Consider the following 19519-nt stretch of genomic DNA (forward strand, 5'->3'; position numbering starts at 1 on the left):
AGCATCTTCGTTCGTAGGTAACTGACATTAGCAACAGCTACGAGAGGTAATGCAGAGTTTTACACAGTGAGAAAGATGCAGTGGCTAGTGAAGGTCAGGGAAACCGTGCTCTGGTGTGGGCCAAAGCTCTCAGGGACCCGGCATGGGAGAGTACGGTCTCACAAATTTACTCTCACTGCTCATAGGAAAGGTCCGTAGTTTGCACTTCAATCTTCCTTTAAAATACCGGATGTCTTCTTTAAAAAGAACACAGTTTGGATAGCTGGGATCCAGAGCTCTGAGAGATGACTGAGAGGGGACAGCTAGGTAAGATGACAGTGTGTGCACATTCATCTCAGCTTCATGCAGGGGGACCTTTCCTAGAGTCCCACAGCTTCCCGTGCAGAGGAGTGTGTGTCTGTTCATTTCCCCCGCTCAGTGCCTGCCACAGTGCACTGCCTGTAACTGGATGATAAATGCTGACATGGAATTTCATAGCAACTTGTTAATACCACTCTGTAAAGACTTTAGGAATAATCTATGAAGTCAGATGGGGAAGGATATCTAAAGGAATAGAAGTAGGTGACTAATGGCTCAGGAAATTTATTATGCAGATTACTTAAATGTTACTAAATACCTTCTTTTTCCTAGGGAGTTTGTGTGTATGTTACAGTCCAAAGTGTGACTCTTGGAAAGAAATCACATATTCAGTGTTTTACCTTCATAAAGGTACTTTTTAGTTTATTCTCTTTTACTTTTTCCAAATAGTAACAAATTAGATAAATTGCAAACATCTTAACACTTAGCAAGCAGTATTATCAGTATATTTTATGATTAACTGTGTAGTTATGTTTTATGAAGAAATTAATTAATGGTAAATAGTAAGATAGGTAACTTTTATACTGCATATGTTTTTGTATCAGCATGTGGCTTGTTCTAGACTATGGACCATTTCTAATGGATGTATTTGCCAAAGTGTGTTGGTTTACCAGTTAGTCATTTCTAAATGGAACTTTAATCCACATAGTTACATAGGAATTTAGTTAAAATCTTCTTTGATCTCAAATGTAAACAGACTGTCATTCCAGAGTATGCTATACTATCAAACTAAGATATTTACTTCATTTCAACATTCTGGGGTGTGGGATGAAATGTCGGCCTCTGCCGCTTCTGTGGTCACAGCACACCCTGCAATAGTTTTAGTTTGAACCATGCCTAGGAGGATTTTTGCTTGTTTGTTAATTCCTCAAAATCTACAGTTGTGCCAAGCATGGTGGCGCACACCTTTAACTTCAGCACTCAGGAGGCGGAGGCGGGCATGTCTCCAGGTTCAAGGCCAGTCTGGCCTACACAGCAAGTTCCAGGCCAGCCAGAGCTACAGAGAGAGACTAATGTATTTGTAGAGTACATGTGTGAGTGTGGCTGAAACTTTTTAAAGATGGAATTTCTGTTCCAATACTCAATTTCTTTTATGCCAAGCCACATAAAAGTTTAGAATCCTGGAGTAGTGCTTGATATTACTAGGGTGTTAGAAATCAAGGCAGAAAAGTTTAAGAAATTTTTAATGGAACAACTAAAAGTAACTTCAGAACTAGTTGTAGACATATTCTTAAGCAGTGTAAGGTTGTGCAAGACATTTTTGTGTGTTTCTAATAATAATTCCAAGCAGCACATAGACTAAGTTAGAGGAGCAGAGTGAAGCCAACACAGTTTCATCAGCAGCTTAATCCCCTTTCTCACTAAACGTGGGACTGTGAGTTGGAGAAATCTTAGCAGGTTGGTAAAAACTGTAGAAATGAGCCCTGAGACCACTTCCATCTTAGATATTGAGCAGACCCCATTGGACCCCCTCTTTAGAGCCCCCCCACACACTCCAAGTCTAGGTTTGCCTGAACTGGCACATCTGCTCCACTGTGACTGCCTTCAGATGGTCCACGTTAGTGGGTTTTGGAGAGTGAGGACACCATGAATTCTAGAGGCCAGCAGGTGCTTGTCTGTGTTACACAGTGTGAGGTCAATACTAGCCTTGTTTCTTAACTTTCTCTGGCTTCATGTTCTTCATCTGCAGGATACAGAAAGACCTTCACTGCTGCTTCTGGGAGTGCTGACTCACACGTGGCAAAGGGCATTACTTTTCTCAACCTTGGTGGGTATCCTGGTTTGCTTCTCTGTTGCTGTGGTAAACATACCAAAAGCAACTTGGGAGAAAGACTTTATTTCAGCTTCCACTTCCAGGTAACAGTCTACCATCACCGAGGCAAGTTGGACATGAACTTAAGTAGGAAGGAAGCAGAAACAATGGCGGGATGCTGCCTGCTTACTGGTTGTTCTTCTCTCCCTCTTCTGGATCATGCTCAGCATGCTTTCTTATACCTCTCAGGCCTACTTGCCTAGGGGATGCACCTCCCACAGTGGACTGGGCCTCCCACATCAATTATTCATCAAGAAATACCCTACAGAAGACTTGTCCACAGGCCAATATGATCTAGGCAATTCTTTAGTTCTCTTCCTAGGTGACTCTCCTTTGTTGACAATAAAACTAAGGAGCACAGTGGTTATGGAGATGGGCCTCTCCCTACTCTGTTCTTCCAACATTGCTCTGCTCAATGGTCACACTCTGCCCCGAGCTTCACTTTTTTCTCCATGACTCCATTTTCTCATACCTCTGAGACACGGCTTGTGGTGACAGTCACTGACCCTTTTAAGTCTGAGGGGAGAAGGTTTTCTCTGGCACACACCCCTCTTACTCAGCTCATCAGCTTTTGGGGTTGAAGTGTATCTTCCTTTTTTAGAGATCCCAGGCTGTGAGCTTTCTTGGAAGTAGCCCTTAAAAGGCCATTTGTTAGTATACAAATGACCATGAATAGCATGTCCCCTAAGAGCCTGTGAGAAATCATAAATCATGTTGGCCCTGAATTCTAGAGGAAGAAAGGCCTTTAGACAGTTGTCTGTTCCCTCCCATTGATCATAAAGACTAGCAGAAGCCCCCATTAGTGATGTGTGGACCAGCTGAAGTGAATTGTTTTCTCTAGATACAGTGAGAGGAAACTTAGTCTTGAAGGGAGCATGTGACGGTCTCCACATGGTGAAGAGAGCACAGAAAGGGTTGCATCTCCACACCGAAAGCGCTTTCCAAGGCCACGTGGAAGGGGGGCCCAAAGTGTAAGTGATTGGTGACAGCTCTGGGACCTGCTTACATTTGGGAAGGACACAGCATTTGAAGGGGAAAAGCTTCGGGTTTACAGCTCATGATTCTTTGGTATATTTTCCTTTCCCTGCCTGCCAGTCTATTGGCTTCTATGACAAAGGTTTGACTAACTAGTGTGAGGAAACCGAGAGAAGTGGGGACTAAAAATAAGCCCCCATTTTTTTTTTTTTTATTTTGAATGATTCTATTGGTGAGGTTAAGTATCTTTTGCTGTGTGGTCCAGTGCATGGCACATTTGGACATGATAATGGACCCTGGGAACTGGCCTTGGAGAGCTTGGCTCTGCTGCTTCCTGATGCGGGAGAGATGGAGAGTCTGGCATGGCTACCATCAGCAGTGCTGCATCCACATTCATCTCAGCAGTAACGGGAACCTATCCACTAACCATGCTCTTCCAGGCCTGACCATCTTCCTTTCCTCCTCCTGGGAACAGTTAGAAAGGATGGCATGATTCAGTCCATGGTCTTGCAGAGGGCAGAAATACCAGAGTTTAAAACACAATTTGTCTCACACAGCTGTCTTTTATTCTTAAGCATTATTTATTAATAGCCATAAAGTTGTATCTAAGATTTAAACTGTTCTATTATAAAAGTTACTTTTTTGAGTAGTATGTTTTGTTATCCATTGCTTATAATTTCCATTTATTATTACTCTGCTGAAAAGGGCTTGCATTGATTGGAATACAGAGTCTTAACTTTCTTCTTCTTCTTCTGGACTCTATACATAGCTGTAGCATTATGTTTCCTGGGGAAACAGAGAAATTCCTGTTCACCCAAGACAGAGCAACAACAACCAAAGAAATTATTTTACCCAAGTCCATCTTGGTAAACCAGTGTGTTTACTGCGATTACCTACAGGAACATGGATGAGCCTCTGCCTTTCCCTCTATGAGGGAGGTTTTAACGTGGAGGCAATAGCCACACAAAAGGATGTGTATAAGTCAGGCATATAAATAAAAGACACCATTTAGTAAATAGTGCACGTTGAATATTTTACAACAGCTCTGCCTGTAGAAGATATCCCCATCACCTAGACACAGAAGCTGAGCTGAGAAAGGGTTAGGTTTGTGCCCAGGTTCCTTTCAGTGTCTTTCTTAAGAGGCATCCTACCGTTTTCCATCGCTGCATAACAAATGACCACAAAGTTCTGGGTTAGACAGCAGAAGCATTCTGTTCCCAGGCTGGAGTTCAGAATTGGAAAGGTGTGCTGAGCGACTAAGGTACTTCCTGCCTCCTCCAGCATCTAGGGGCTAGTTCCATCATCCTGGTGGCTTTGTCACTGTGTGGTCACTTCCTGCAGGCAGGTTCCTCTCTCCCTTCCTCTTAGTAACACTTTGATCACACTGAATCCTCCAGGATAGTCCAGGATTCCCTCCTCATCTCAAGGTCCTAGTCACATCTGCACCGGTTTCCTTTCCTCAGAAAGCGAATCTAGGGCAGGCAAGAAAGCTTGATGGGTAAAGGCTCTTGGTCCCAACCCTGACCTAAGTTCAGTCCCAGCATGGCTGACTCCTACAAGTTGTCCTCAACGTACACTCCCCAAACAAGTGAATAAATGTGATAAAAATGATAGAGATTGGCTCAGTGCACGAGTAAGAGCCATCATTGACCTGTCAGGCAGCGGCTGATGTATTGGATGAAGCACTGACTTTTTATGGCAGATTGTCCTGCACACTGTTGGATAGACAAGCCCTAGAGTCCACTAAAAAAATGTTAGTAGGAATCTCCTACCCCACCCCCACGACTGTGTGACTCCACAGTACCTTTCAGATGTCCTCTGGCCTGGGACAGAGCACCACCATGACGCCCGCCATGTTAGGAGCCAGCACAGATCTCTGGACTCCCTTTGTGGTGGGTCCCTCTGCACAGCTCTGTCATTTGCTCCAGCGGTGTTGCCACGGCGATAAGGGCTCTGCAGTTCTCTGCATTATGCTCTTTACGTCACTTCAGCCCGAAGGACACTTCAGTTGGCTGGAGTTTCCTGTCCTCCTTCCTTCCTTTCCACAGCCGTTTCCACAGCAGAGACCAGCGTGCTCCTCTTAGAGGAAGGAGCTCCGCTAGCTGACAGAAGTTTCTTTTATAAAACCACTCCTCTGTTTTTGTGAGACCCGAGGAGCCTATTTTTATATTGTATCTCAATTTGGGCACATATGTTCTGATTACTAGGTACACAGGGAAACCAATGACTATTGCACAGAATGCCAAGGCTCCCAGAGACACACTTGGATAAATACCAACCTTAAAATTCCCTACACAAAACGATGATGAGTCAGTACGGGAAACTGCATTTCATAGCTTCCTCAAGCCATCAAAGAGATGAAGAAAATTCCCATTACAAGCTGTTCCCAGCACAGCACATTGAGGAGTCATTCATGTTGCTTGATATTTTTATTCTAAATTTCTTCCCAGATCACTTAGATTCACATAAAAGATTCTCAGAAACAAAACCATTGGCATAAATAATAAGCCATGACTTAGTGTACAAAGAGGGTGAGCCACACACAAGGCCAGTCAGATCTGCCTGTTCGGATGACAATACTCACATCAATCACATTTGCTACTGGTAATAAATAAATAAGTAAGTAAGTAAGTTAATTAATTAATTAATTCTGCTTTGCCATATTCAAAGTAAAACATGTTGTTCTCGGGTTTATCTGCACCTAGGTAGACTTTATCACATGTGGATGACTCCAATCTCTCTTTCCTATAGGCTACCTTGTGGCTGTTTACTTCCCTGGTCATTTCCTCCATTTACTTAACATTCAGCACCCAGACTTGATCTGCCACAGTCTGTTTCTGACAGGTATGGTGTCTCTTGTGGACGCAGTCTCCTTGGGCTTGCTCTGACTTCAGCACCTGTCTGGGTCAGAGAGGCTCTCTTATTTGACGATCTGCTTTTATTTTTTGTTTGCTAGGAAACAAAATGGCTGCCGTGCTACCTCCCGGTCCTTTGCGGTCTCTGCCAGGGTCCCTGATACTGGACTGCTCTTCTGGAAAGGTCTACAGAGCAGCCCTTGACCAGTCCTACTTGATGTGGCTCCTGTGGAACGCCCGCCTGGACTGTGAGAAGATGGCCGCACTGCACTGTGTACTCTCTTGTGGTCGAGACCCAGGTTTCCAGGAAGATCAGGTGAGCAGATAGCGTGAGTTCAAACACTGGCAACAGACAACACCAAATATACTTACTTGCTGCTTCAGGAGGGTCAGAAGTTATTTTTGCTTGGTGGCAGTGTCTTTACTTGGTGCTTCCTTTCTGGTGGCTCTCTGCCAGGCCTCAGGCTGTGAGGGTACATCTATCTGGCTGTTGAGTACAATTGTTTCTTTCCCTTACCCAACATTTCACTTTCCATGACTTCAGCTAACATACATCAACCCTGGCTTAAATGGAAAATCCCCCAAAGAAGCAATTCATGTGTTTTACGCGGTATGCTCTTCTAAGTAATGTGATGAATCTTACGCCATCTCGCTCCACCTGGCCTGGGATTGTGAACTGTCACTTGGTCCAGTGTATTCATGCTGTATGTGCTACCTGCCTGTTCATATGCAGCAGTTGTCTTGGTTACCAGATCACTATGATGGTATTACGGTACTTGTGTCATATACTCATATTTTACCTAATAATGGTCATGACATTTAGATATGCCAAAGATTCACCATAAAATGTTTCCTTTAAATGAGAACTTGAAAGTTCTTGACTTCATGAGTGAATAAATGATGTCTGTCAGTGTTGCTAAGGTTTGGTGCTATCTGTGGTTTCAGAATTCACAGGGGTCTTGAGTGTACCTCCTAAGGATAAAGGGCAACTACTTACTCTATTCTCCTCTCTTCCTTTATCTGCTTTTCTGAGATGAGGTTTTGCCCTGTAGCTCAGGGTGGTCTGGTACTTACTTTGTGGTTCAAGCAGCCCTCACATTTGAAGTAGTTCTCATCAGTCTCCTAAGTGCTGGGGTATCAGGTGTGAGCCCCCAAACCCAGCACTTTACTGGCTTTTCAATACAGTAAACACAGCCCCCTCCAAGGACGCACAGAAAACAGTGAGTTTCTCAGCTACATGATTTTCTCTCTGTGTCTGTATTTGGTATAACGCATTACCAAAAGGGCCAAGCAAGCCAGGTGTAGTTAGTGTCTCACATCTGCAATCCCAAATGCTGAGACAGGAGTATTTCTGTGAGTTCAAGGCCAGCCTCGGCTACATAGTAAGTTTGATGCTATCTTGGACTATAGAATTAATTCCTGTCACAGCCTTCTCAGAACAAACAAACAAATGCCAAAGGCCTAAGCTCTTCTGATGAATATTTATTAATTTTAATAAGATAGTTTAGTTTGTATCGTGCACTGCTGCTTATGAAGCGCTGTGATCTCCTTGGTCATTTACTTTTGAAGCTATCCTGTAAGATCAGAAAACCTTGTTGTCAATAAATGATGGCCGAGGTGAGAGGTTGACTAGTTAGTTGAAAAAAAGCACACTTTAAAAAAACATAAAATATACATTTATCTGCTTACTTTTAGTGTGGAATAAGGGCTGTTCTTTGTGAATCAGCTAACTAAACCAGTCATTTTCTTCCACAAAACCAATCCTAAACATGCTATCTCTGATTTCCTGTTTCTTCCTAAAAGGCTTGTGTATGTGGATACATATTCATGTGTCTCCATGTGTATATACACACACGTGTGTGCATGCACACCTATGTGCTTGTGTGTGGAAGGCCAGAATTAACATTGTGTTTCTTCTCCAGTCATTCTCCATGTTCATTTTTGAGATGGGTCCCTCTAAACCTGGAGCTTTTCTTTCCTGCCAGGCTGGCCAGCCAGGGAGCATCCAGGATTCTTTTGTATCTGCCCCAGCGTTGGGGTTACAGACTTGTGCTGCACCCTCATTTTTATGTGGGTTCTAGGGATCAGGTCTTCATGCTTCTGTGGCAGTCACTTTACACACTGAGCCATCTGCTCAAACATCCCCTAAATATTTATTTCTAAGGAGATCAATAATTTGAGACCTTTCCAAGTAATTTGTGTAGGCATACTTTTACCTAGTTCTTAATAGCTGTTTCCTCTGCATCTATCATGTAGGGTTTTAGAATCCTCATCTAGTCTTTTCATGTTTGAGAAACATGCCCTTGAGTCTTCCCACAATATACAACTTTTATTGATGCAACAATACTCTTTTTGCATCTGCATTTCACTTGTCTATAGAATTTTTTTTATTAACTTACCTATGTTAAAATAAGTACAACTGGAGCAATAGATTTAGAATAAAGCATCCTGTTGAGAGTGAGCTGTGGCTGGGCATGCTGGACCTGTCAAGTAGGAGATGGGAACTTCCTGTTGATGTTGATTTTTACTCTTTGTTCTTTGGCTCTTTACTCTTTGGGGGCCCCGTTACCCAGCTTCCAAATAAATCACACACTTATCACCTAGCTTATTCTTAATTATAAATGCCTTGGCCATAGCTTGGCTTGTTTCTAGCAAGTTTTTCTTAACATAAATTATCTCATCTACCTTTTGCCTCTGGGCTTTTGCTTTTCTCTATTTCTGTATTTCTTTTCCTTCCTTCTTATTCTGTGTCTGGCTGTGTGATTGAGTGACTGGCCCTTCTTTACTTGCTCCTTGATCTTTCTTACTGTTTCTTTTTTTCTTCCCAGATCTCTCCTTCTATTTATTCTCTCTATCAGCCAGCCCGCATATCCTTTTTCCTGCCTTGCTATTGGCCCTTCAGTTCCTTATTAGACCATCAGGTGTTTTAGACAGGCACAGTAGCACAGCTTCACAGAGTTGAGCAAATGCAACATAAAAGAGTGCCACACATCTTTGCATCATTAAACAAATGTTCCACAGCACAAACAAATGTAACACATTTTAAAATAATATTCTGCAACAACTCTTCCTCAGGCAGTTGAACATAGGGATAGAAACCATGAAAGAGTTGCTGACATACAGGGTCATGTGTGTCAGTAACAAGGGGAGCACAGAGGTGCTCCTCATGGGGAAGTGGAGTGACAATGTTCTCAGTGAATGCTGCACTGAACTTTAAGCCCAGGTTGTTGCCTCCAAACCCTGTGTCCAGTAGCTCTCATGATGGGCACTTTGTATAATACCATCAATTCTTGGGGGGGAGGGGAATGTGTCAGATTGAAGAAGGTTTATCTGGATCCTACCCAAAGGCCCCAGTTAAAAGGGTATGTAAAAAGCACCTTATTTACAATACTGACATGCTCAGCCAGGACTATATTGGATTTTAAGCTGGAAGTTGGTGTATTTTTTCAGATCACTCCAAAATAGATGTAGAATTTTAAAAATTCATTCATGAATGTATTGTTTATTATGTGTTTTATATTGCTTTGGTGGGACTGAGTGTAGATTTAAAAGCTGACAGGGTTCTATGGTCTTTGTTTTTAAAGATTGTTCAATGGATTTGTGAGCATGTCTCTGCCTGCCATTCATTTGACCTCATTCAGGAATTTCTAATTGGTAAGTGCTGCTGATATTAAACTTTAAGCTGTATGTTTGACTCTTTTGCTTGAGAGAAATCAGTAAATTGATAATGAATGCCTCTGTCGAAGTGCTGCTTAAGAGCAGGTTTTTTTTTTTTTTTTTAACTTCATTGCAATCAGTGGCTAATTAAATTTCACTCTCTTGTGGCTTTTGCAAGAAGCTGTGGTTCTCAGAGACTGATGAGATATAAGATCAGATTTTGATTCTTTAATTAACAAAATTTTCAGTAAAATGCATCTTTCCTAGCCTAGTTTTATCTTGGTTGGCTGTGTATAAATGGTATAACGTTATCTAGGCAGAAGCAATACCAAATGGATTTTTAAAAATATTATTCTCATTGTAAAAAAAAGAGAACCTGAACATCTTAAGCTGTAGATAAAATCATAATGGTTAACCCCCAGCAGCATGAATGAGGTGATGAAAACTCGTTGGTTTATTTGGTTTGGTTAAATTACAGTGTTGATTTCTCTCTTCTTATGCCATGTCTCTTTTAAAAATCGACTCAGCTTCTTCCTATTGGAGTGTGTATCCAGAGATGAGTGACGTGGACATGCTCTTACCATACTCCTCTGTGCTGACTTGGAATGCAGTAAGTTAACAAAGTCATAGTGGATTCAGCACTGTGGGCCAGTGGTAGACCATTCCAGTTATGGTAATCAGGGCTATGATTTCACTTCTGTTTTGACTGATAAGGAACTGAATTGAAGTTTCTTGTCAGAATGCATAAACAACCCTAATTAGAAAGTCTAAAATCTAAATGCTGCAAAATCTAGAGTATTTTGAGGGTCAATATGATGCTACTGTGAAAATTTACCACATAGGCTATATGTATATATGTAAATATGGACACACACATATAGTAAAATCCTATCCTGTGTGCATACATATGTACATATACACATATGCATACATGCACACATATTCTGAAATGCAGGGGATCTCTTCCCTTGGCCAGGATTGCATAAAACAGCAGACTTGATGGGGTGGACATAAGGTCTTTCTACTTTCTACTCTTTCTACTGCCAGGCAGAACTAAACCTCCTGACAGTATTTTAGAAAATGACATTTTTACTCCTGTGTTGATCAGACTCAAGTATTTAATAGGTTTTTATGGATGAGGAGTGGCTAGACCACTGTGGTACTGCTTGGTAGATTTTGACTTTAATGACACCTTTCCCTATTTTTATAAGGATTTATGAAGACACTTAGGTAACAAAGCTTCAGGATGAGTCAAAGTCTTAAGTGCTTGCTCTCCCGCTGTTCTTCCTGTCCGTCTGGACTCCTTCCTTCACAGGGGGAAGTGATGCACCAGGGTTGTGTGGTGAGCTCAGTGTGGTATGGCCAGCAGCTTCTGCCTCATCTCCTTTCAGTTACATAGTGGAAGAGTGTGCTTGGTCCTGGAGCAGGAGCTGTATTAAAAAGAAATTTAGAGCAATACATTTAGGAAACAGGCATTGGGAATATGTACTAGGGTAAACTGTGACACTTTTCAGTTTGCATTTTTGTGTATGTCTCGATACAGTCAGTAAAGTCAATAATGAGACTGACGTGTGGCACAAGCTTGTGATTCTACTCATAAGGCAGGAAGATCTTGAGTTGGAGGTCGGCCTGGGCTATGTAGTAATAGAAATAGTACTACAAAAAAGAAATATCCAAGTGCATTTGATTTATTTAATTTTTTTCTGTTTTATCCTCTTTTTGTTTTGAGACATGGGCTCATGTTGCCCAGACTGGCCTGCCTCAAAATCTTAAATTTCTGATCCTTCTGCCTCTCCTCCCAAGTGCATGTATCAGCATTCCCAGTGAAATTTGATTAATTTCTAAATTTTTGATGCCTACAGGAGTAGCTCCCCTACCCCTGAAGGTCTCCTCTGCTTGTCTTTCGGATTGTAGTTAATGGATTTCTTTACGCCTTGGTCAGGCACCCACGCTGTTGTTTTTCTTTTAGATGACTTATGAACGTATAGGCAGATTCTGTGGTTCTGGAGCAGGAAGCCTGCAGCTTACACCATTGGGTCAGGAAATGTGCATCTCAGCTCTCTGCTTGTTAACCACGGCTGCTTTGTTTAAAGCGTCGAAAGGCAGGGTGGGAACCAGTGGTCCCTGGGCTGTGTTCTAACTGGATGTCGTGTGAGGCCACCGTCCCAGTGGGCAGTGGTTCATCTGCTCATTTCTCAAGGCTCTCTGGGGCACAGGAGAGTTGGTAAACACATACACAGTGACATTTGGACATCTCCACAAGAAAATGCAGAGAAACCCACAATTATAACCTCTATATGCTAAACCTATCTTGGGGTTTTCCGAGTTACTTTAACACTCCTTGTGGTTAGAATAAGTTATGTTAAAAGGCCTCCTCTAATCCCAAAGCTCTGTGCATTTATATTCATCTTTAGCAATGACGAATGTAAGATTTACCCTTCCCTTCCATAGTCTACAATCATCCCTAATGCTACAACCTTAAAAACTTTCCACAGTAGGAACTAGCAAGTTCACACATGTGGAGAGAAAGATTGACTTGAAATTTTTTAATTTGATACAAAGAATTCACTATGTAGCTCAGGCTAGCCTATGAGCCTCTCACTGGGACCACAGGTGTGTAACACCACACCTACTAACAACTGGATTTTAAAAACAAACACTGATTTAAAAAAAAAAAAAAAAAGGACTTGGAAAAAACAAAAAACAAAATCCACTCACTGAACTTAACCAGACCCAAAGTCTATACATTTCAATGGACTTCTTCTACACAGGTAAGTAAGATACTAGAAATTAGGATGTTCTTGCTCATAGCTAATTCTAAAGTATGTGTTATAATTATAGTTATTTTAAAATGTTACAGTTGTCCCTTTTAAAATGCTATTTAGAACTTACATAGGTTACTTTTCTAGTTGTTACAACAAAATAATGCCACAAGAAACCATTGAGGAAAGGTATTTTGCTTCCAGTTTTACAGGATACAGTCCTACAGTTTTAGGGGATACAGTCCTTCAGTCTTAGGGGACACAGTCCTTCAGTCTTAGGAGATACAGTCCTACAGTTTTAGGGGATACAGTCCTTCAGTTTTAGGGGATACAGTCCTTCAGTCTTAGGGGATACAGTCCTTCAGTCTTAGGGGACACAGTCCTTCAGTCTTAGGGGATACAGTCCTACAGTTTTAGGGGATACAGTCCTACAGTTTTAGGGATACAGTCCTTCAGTCTTAGGGATACAGTCTTCAGTCTTAGGGACACAGTCTTCAGTCTTAGGGACACAGTCCTACAGTTTTAGGGGACACAGTCCTACAGTTTTAGGGGACACAGTCCTACAGTTTTGGGGATACAGTTCTTCAGTTTTAGGGGATACACTCTTACAGTTTTAGGGAATACAGTCCTTCAGTCTTAGGGAATACAGTCCTTCAGTCTTAGGGAATACAGTCCTATAGTTTTTGGGGATGCAATCCTACAGTTTTGGGGATACAGTCCTACAGTTTTGGGGATACAGTCCTTCAGTTTTGGGGATACAGTCCTACAGTTTTGGGGATACAGTCCTTCAGTTTTGGGGATACAGTCCTTCATGATGGAGAAAGAATCCTGGCAGCAGCTGGTCATGCTGCAGCACAGCCAAGCGATAAAGACCAGCAAACACTCCTGCCCTGTTGGATTCACCCTTTGTGCAGTTCGGGACCCACATCACAGGAATGATGATCCCTGTACGTAGGGATGCTCTTCCCACCTCAATTCACCTCATTTAGATAATGCCTCACAGACATACCCAAGTGCCTGCCTCTGACCTAAACGCTACCAAGCTGAGAATCAATATTAACCGTCCCAGAACCTGGAATTGCAGGTCCATTTTGAGGTGACTCTGTTGCTGACCAGTGAAGCAATGCAGACCCTTCACACAGATGTTCTGTGTTCCTGCGGGGAACTCGATGGCTCAGACGTTCTGAAAGTTTACCTTTCGTCACAGATGACATTCCTCCCGTAAGAATGGTGTGTCAGTAAGAGCCAGCCATCCAAACTCCAACTAGGCATTTTTACAAAACACTCCTAAGCTGTTTTCTCCTTCCATTCTGCATTTGGAAGAAAATCAGAATTGACTGGCAGAAAGGCAGACTATGTAGTTAACATACAATTATGTTTTTCATAGTATCAATGAGGTTAGGGCAATTTGGGAAGTTTGTTCCTTTAAGTTACCCCCACCCCCTTTTAATCTACAGGCTTTCATATAGCCAAGGCTGGCCTCAAACTTACTATGGAGCTGAGGATGGCATTGAACTCCTGATCCTCCAGCCTCTATCTCCCTTGCCTGGGATTAGGTGTTCAAGCACCCTCAGCCCACTAAGCTTGATCCAGTGTTCACTAGTTAGCAGAATGCTGTGGTGGGTTTCCTGGCATGAATTGAGCATGTTTTAGCTTGGCTGTTAGACTGTGCAGAAACTCTTTGTGGGGTGCTCGTGTCCTGAGATCATGGTGGACCTCAGTGTGTTAGAGTCCCACTGATTCTGGTTCCCTCTAGAGAGGAAGTGAAAGGAGAGAAGGACAGAGGATGAAGGTGTACAGATAATGCAATGGTTTCATTTAATTAGGACTTTAATGGTTCAAATATAATTTGCCTCATTTGTTCTTAAGTAGAAACGTCTAGAAATACAGTATTCTATATTTTCTCACAACAATCTTCTCTCCCCTTTAGCGAACCTGTCAGCTATTATTTAAGGCACATTTCCTTTTCCAAAGGCAAGAGACACACTGTGTCCTGTTGTTTTTACACTAGGAAGTTATTTAAAGTAGAGGTTATCGCACAGGAAGCTAGCTGTCCCCGGCTCCCATCTGTGCAGAAGACACTTCCTGAAGAGGCCTGGGCGTAGGGTGGATGATATGTTGTGTGTATGCACCCCCTGCATAGGAAGAGCATGGGGTGGATGATAGGTTGTGTGTATGCCCCTCTCCCATAGGAAGAGCATGGGGTGGTTGATATCTTGTGTGTGTGTCCCTCCCTAGGAAATTCCTGGAATAACGCTTGTGACAGAAGAGCTCCCATTGCCTCTTATGAAGGTAAGCAAGTTCCTTTCAAAGAGGGTGAAGCGGTCATGCCTGAGGAGACCTCTGCTGCCCCAGAGTTGTGGTTCCAAGGTATTGCAGCCTGGCAGAGCCTGCGGCGCTCAGCACAGGGCAGGCTTGTCCTTCTGCAGCGGTGAAGAGTGTGTCAGTCCTTAGGACGCTGTTGAAGAGGGAGGCTTTCTGAAGCTTGGAGAGAGTTCCAGAGCTCACCAACACTTGCCACAAGGCCTTATTTATTGAAGGAACTCTTGGAACATCTTTAGAGGGTGGAAGCTGTTATTGCTTCATTTGTAGTTCCTCCTTCAAATGCGCACACACACACACACACACACACACACACACACACACAAGCTGTTGTTGCTTCATTTGTAGTCCCTCCTTCAAATGTACACACACTCACACACATGCACACACACATACTCACACTCACACATACTTACACATACTCTCACACACACAAGCTGTGGTTGCTTCATTTGTAGTCCCTCCTTCAAATGTACACACACACACACACACACACACACACACACACACACACACACTGGGCTGGGACTACCACATTGATTTCCAGGTAGCTCAAATCAAAGAGCAGCCTATCCATCCCTCAAAGGTGATTGGCAGTGGCTTGCTGTATGGCCTCCTTGCAATCCACTAGTTTCAGAGTACAATAGGGAGGGTGGGGTGGGGTGAGGAAAAAGAAACACATGCATAGTTAAAATGGGGGCGAGCGTGGGGGGTTGGGGAGCAGGGTGCTTTAGCTCAGTCTCCGGCAGCTGCTTTGGGCTTCTAGCAATTACAGCCTGGCCTAGCCAGGAAATCTCAGATTCTGGCAGCAACATCTGCTCCTTGTGCCGAGACCTTTTATTCCTGGTTGATTCTTTTGGGTCCTTGGGGCCAGACGGCTGGGGAGGCACAGTGTGAAGGTGGAGAGAGAGGACGGATGGAGGAGGCTTCGTGGGTCTAGCTTTTGGTCCTCAGAGGCCCTTGAAGACAGACTGGGCAGCTGTCTCCAGAAGCAAGGGTGGGGCCACTGTGAAAGCCTCCTCACTAGGAAGATGAAGGGAAAAGTCCTTTCACAGGCAGCTACAGGGCACGCTCTGTGTTACATCATGGCTAGTGTCTTTACTAGTCATTCTACCAAACCCATGACGCATTGAGCTTACAAACCAGCTCTGGAGTTGAACTCGGGTCCTGAGGTGCTAGAAAGCTGTCCTGCTCTTTTGCTGTCCTCTCAGCCTCCTGTGTGGCTGGGATTCCAGGTACACGATACCACCATGACAGCCAGAAGAGAATGTGTAGAAGAAACATAAGGCACAGTCCTATAGTTTCTAGTATAGCAACTGCCCGTTCCCTATGCTTTGTCCCCGTCCCTGGCGCAGGTGTGTATGTGCGACTTAGAAGCTGTGGTAACCTAGCACATTTGATCAAATATGAATTCATCAACACTTTTCATGTTGTCACATAAAATAATGATTTGCAATGATTCCCCTGAGCTGGTATGTCTGAATTTATTTAATCGTCTTCTGCTTTGGGCCATTTAATTATCTTGATAAGATACAAACATTTTCTAGGGAACTAACTCAGTGGTAAGGTGATTGCTTAGTATACTTGAGGCCTTGGTTTTGATCCATTGTATCACATTTTTTTCCTTTTACCCAGTTAAAGATAATATTTCAATTTTTATATTTTATGTATTTTTATATGTGCAGTTTTTCTTTTGGTTTATTCCCCTAAGGTTAAAAGTTAAGAATGTCTTATGGTAAAACACTATGCCTTTTTTTTTTCATAGCTTTTATTTATTTATTTTTACTAAACTAAAACTTAACAAAAGTTGTGTTAATTTACATGGTCAGAAAGATTTAAGGGCTGAAGAAATGACTCAGAGTTAAGAGCATTTTCTGCTCTTCCAAAAGACCCATGTCAAGTGGCTTACAATGGCCTCCAACTCCAGTTCCAGGGGATCCAGCACTCTCCTCTGGTCTCTGTTGGCACCCACATACATGTGGCACACACAGGGAGAGCCACACATACATATCCATAAATTTAAGAACAAAAGGACTCAGGAGTTTAATAGTTTTATTGCAACCTTATTAACTTTGTTTGTTTTTAAAAATAATTATAAGGAGGAAATGAAAAAGCCCTTTTTGTCTTTTTTCCTCATTGGCTTGTTGTAAGCCAATTAATATTGTCTCACAATTTTCTTACTGAATAATAGTAAGTGTACTCTGATTATACTTCCTCTCTCCTACTATAGTCAAGGGGGCAAAGTGAGACGAGATGGCCACCTTCTGCTCTGTACAAGTGTTTAATCTAGTGCTACAGTCCAGCTGGGTCACCTCAGATTTGTGTGTTGAAGTCCTGACCCCCAGTGTGATGGTTTTAAGAGCTAACAACTATGGCCTTATGATTTGGATTGGCCATTGTTGTTGTTTTTTTTAAAAGATCCATGAAATCCAATTCAATTCTTCCTACCTCATGATGTCACAATGAAGACAGGCCTGTCTAAGAAATGGGCCCTTGGCAGACATTGGATTTACTCACACCTTGATTTTGGATGGCCCAGTTTCAAGATGTAGAGGAATGTCTGTCATTTATAGTCCCTGGTTGATGATATTTCATTATAGGAGCTGAAAGCACTATGACTTGGGGACATGTGGAGGCAGGTACACCTGTCATGTTACAAGAAGATTGTCACCTGAAAGACAAAAAGCCTCTTCATTTTATAAGTGGCTTACCAAATAATCTTTTAAAATTATATAAAACATGTTGTAGGGAAGGGGCTGGAGAGATGGCTCAGTGTGGAGATCATGGCTGCTCCTGCAGAGGACCTGGGTTCAGTCCCAGCACCCATATGGTGGCTCACAACTGTCTGTAACTGCAGTTCTAAGGGCTGGCATCTCCTGGTCTCTCTAGGCAGCAGGCATGCACATGGTACTCATATACCTATATGCATACAGGCAAACATATGCACTTTAAAAATATTAAAAAGCTCTTAAGTCGGCACATGGGAACAAGGTCTGTGCTGAAAGAACTGTTGTCGAAGTGACCTTCCTAAGAATGGCTTTGATCCTTGGTGAACTATGTGCTGCTCTGGGGAAGTAGCAACCATGTAAAAGGTTTAAAATTGCACCTGACTTTATAGTGAGAAGAGAAACCATTAAAACTATTTAACCACAGGAAACCAAAGAGGAAACTATGGCTTGCTCAGATGTAAGGGTAAGGGGTGAGCATGCTTCATGTAGAGGAAATAGGTATTTTCACCAGCTTTTAAAATCAGACCCACCTCCCTCCCTCCCTTCCTTTTTTCTTCCTTCCTTCCTATTTCTGGTTGTCTGTCTTCCTTTTTTAGACAGACTTGATATGTAACCTATACTCACCTTGTTCCTCAGCCTCCTGAGGACTGAGATTGCAAGTGTGCACCAGATGCCCGGATCAAAACCAGACGTCCTTAGAGTATTTAGCCACTTGCTCACCCGTCCTTAGAGTATTTAGTCACTTGCTCACCTGTTACTCAGTACCTGACCCCAAGACTGAGACCAGTCGACTTGAAACGCCACTTGCTTCCAGCCTCTGATGTGAGTGCTGTGAGTTTCTCAGGACACAGGGTTCCTGAGCATCTGGAAAAGTGTGCTTGCCACCTGGGCTCTTCTCCATCCAAACTTTGCTTATGTGCTTCTTCATTCAAAGTGTTTTAAGGCTGCTTTACCTAGACAGAGCAAGAGAAGAATTCATGGCTTGGTGAAGCACAAAACACACTCATTTCCTTGGAGCCCCCAGTGCAGACACATGTCATCGCTGGGGTAAAAGATTTGTTAGTGATCTGAAATATCGGCATAGCCACAATATAACAGCTCTTTAGAATTGTTGCTTTGGCAAAAAAAAACAAACAAACAAACAAAAACAAAACAAACAAACAAACAAAAAAAACGAAGCACTGTTGGAAGTGTTGGCTGATTCTGGGGGAAATACCGATTTTTTCAAAGTTTGGATTGCACGTTTCTTGGGAGAGTGAGTTAAGTGAGTTCAATAATATTGTGAACATAATTTTATGATGCCACAGAGAAATATCCTTCATTATTCACAGAGCCTCAGGCTGGGGAACAGGTTTTTGCCATTTCTGTCCTAGCTATGACACCGAGAGCCAGACCCAGGCTAGAAGATTATTATTTCTGTTCCTTCTTACCAACCACTCTGGGCTGGGCTTCTCTTACCTGTACTTCTGGTTAGAGATATAATGTTCAGTTTCTAAGATTGCAAGGAGGGGAATATCTTACTCAACACTGGCTTTCTGTGGGCATATGCTCCAAGAAAGCTAAATGTGAGATAGATAGCCATAATTATCAATTACATTTAAAAAAAATCCAGCCTATTAAAAACAACACAGAGTGGCTGATAAAACTACCCAGTCAGGTCAAGGAAGTGGATTTTTTTTGCCAGATACTGGAGCAGGAGGAAGCTTATTTATATTCATGAGACTTGAATAAGACAGCTGTGTGCCTCAGGAATTCTAGTCTTTTGTTACATGGAAGGATGCTCTTACACCAAGCTCTTAGTTTAAGTATTGTGCCTTTTGTGCTTCTGTCTACAAAGACATTTTCTATTGCATTGTGTCTATGCCGGAGGCAATGCATTGCTGGATTCCTCTGGACAGTAGAAGTTAGTCCTGAGATTAGATCCACTGTAGATCCTAAGAAGACCTGCACTAGCTCTGCTCACTGAGCCTTGGAACACAGAGTAAAGGGTTCTCTCAGAGTGGGCTTCCTCCCCCAAGAAGATGATGGTTAATCAGCAAAAGTAGGACC

The 19519-nt window shown here is 42.6% G+C and overlaps 1 protein-coding gene across 9 annotated transcripts in view; it reads left to right on the forward strand.

Annotated features, from left to right (window-relative positions):
• LOC114707973 (gamma-secretase activating protein) overlaps window positions 1-19519 on the forward strand; it is a 107079-nt gene that overhangs the window by 46797 nt on the left and 40763 nt on the right. For 8 of the 9 annotated variants that reach the window (XR_005091047.1, XM_037203563.1, XM_037203562.1 and 5 more), the window contains 7 exons: window positions 631-708; window positions 2048-2125; window positions 5897-5989; window positions 6102-6316; window positions 9585-9654; window positions 10185-10267; window positions 14658-14711. Coding sequence is in view for 8 of the 9 variants with exons in the window: in XM_037203563.1 (XP_037059458.1) it covers window positions 631-708; window positions 2048-2125; window positions 5897-5989; window positions 6102-6316; window positions 9585-9654; window positions 10185-10267; window positions 14658-14711 (671 nt within the window). In the remaining variant the exon portion in view is untranslated. The remainder of the gene's footprint in view (window positions 1-630; window positions 709-2047; window positions 2126-5896; window positions 5990-6101; window positions 6317-9584; window positions 9655-10184; window positions 10268-14657; window positions 14712-19519) is intronic. The other variant, XM_028890908.2, reaches the window with a different exon arrangement.

This window comes from Peromyscus leucopus, chromosome 3, assembly GCF_004664715.2.
Source record: "Peromyscus leucopus breed LL Stock chromosome 3, UCI_PerLeu_2.1, whole genome shotgun sequence".
Taxonomy (NCBI): domain Eukaryota; kingdom Metazoa; phylum Chordata; class Mammalia; order Rodentia; family Cricetidae; genus Peromyscus; species Peromyscus leucopus.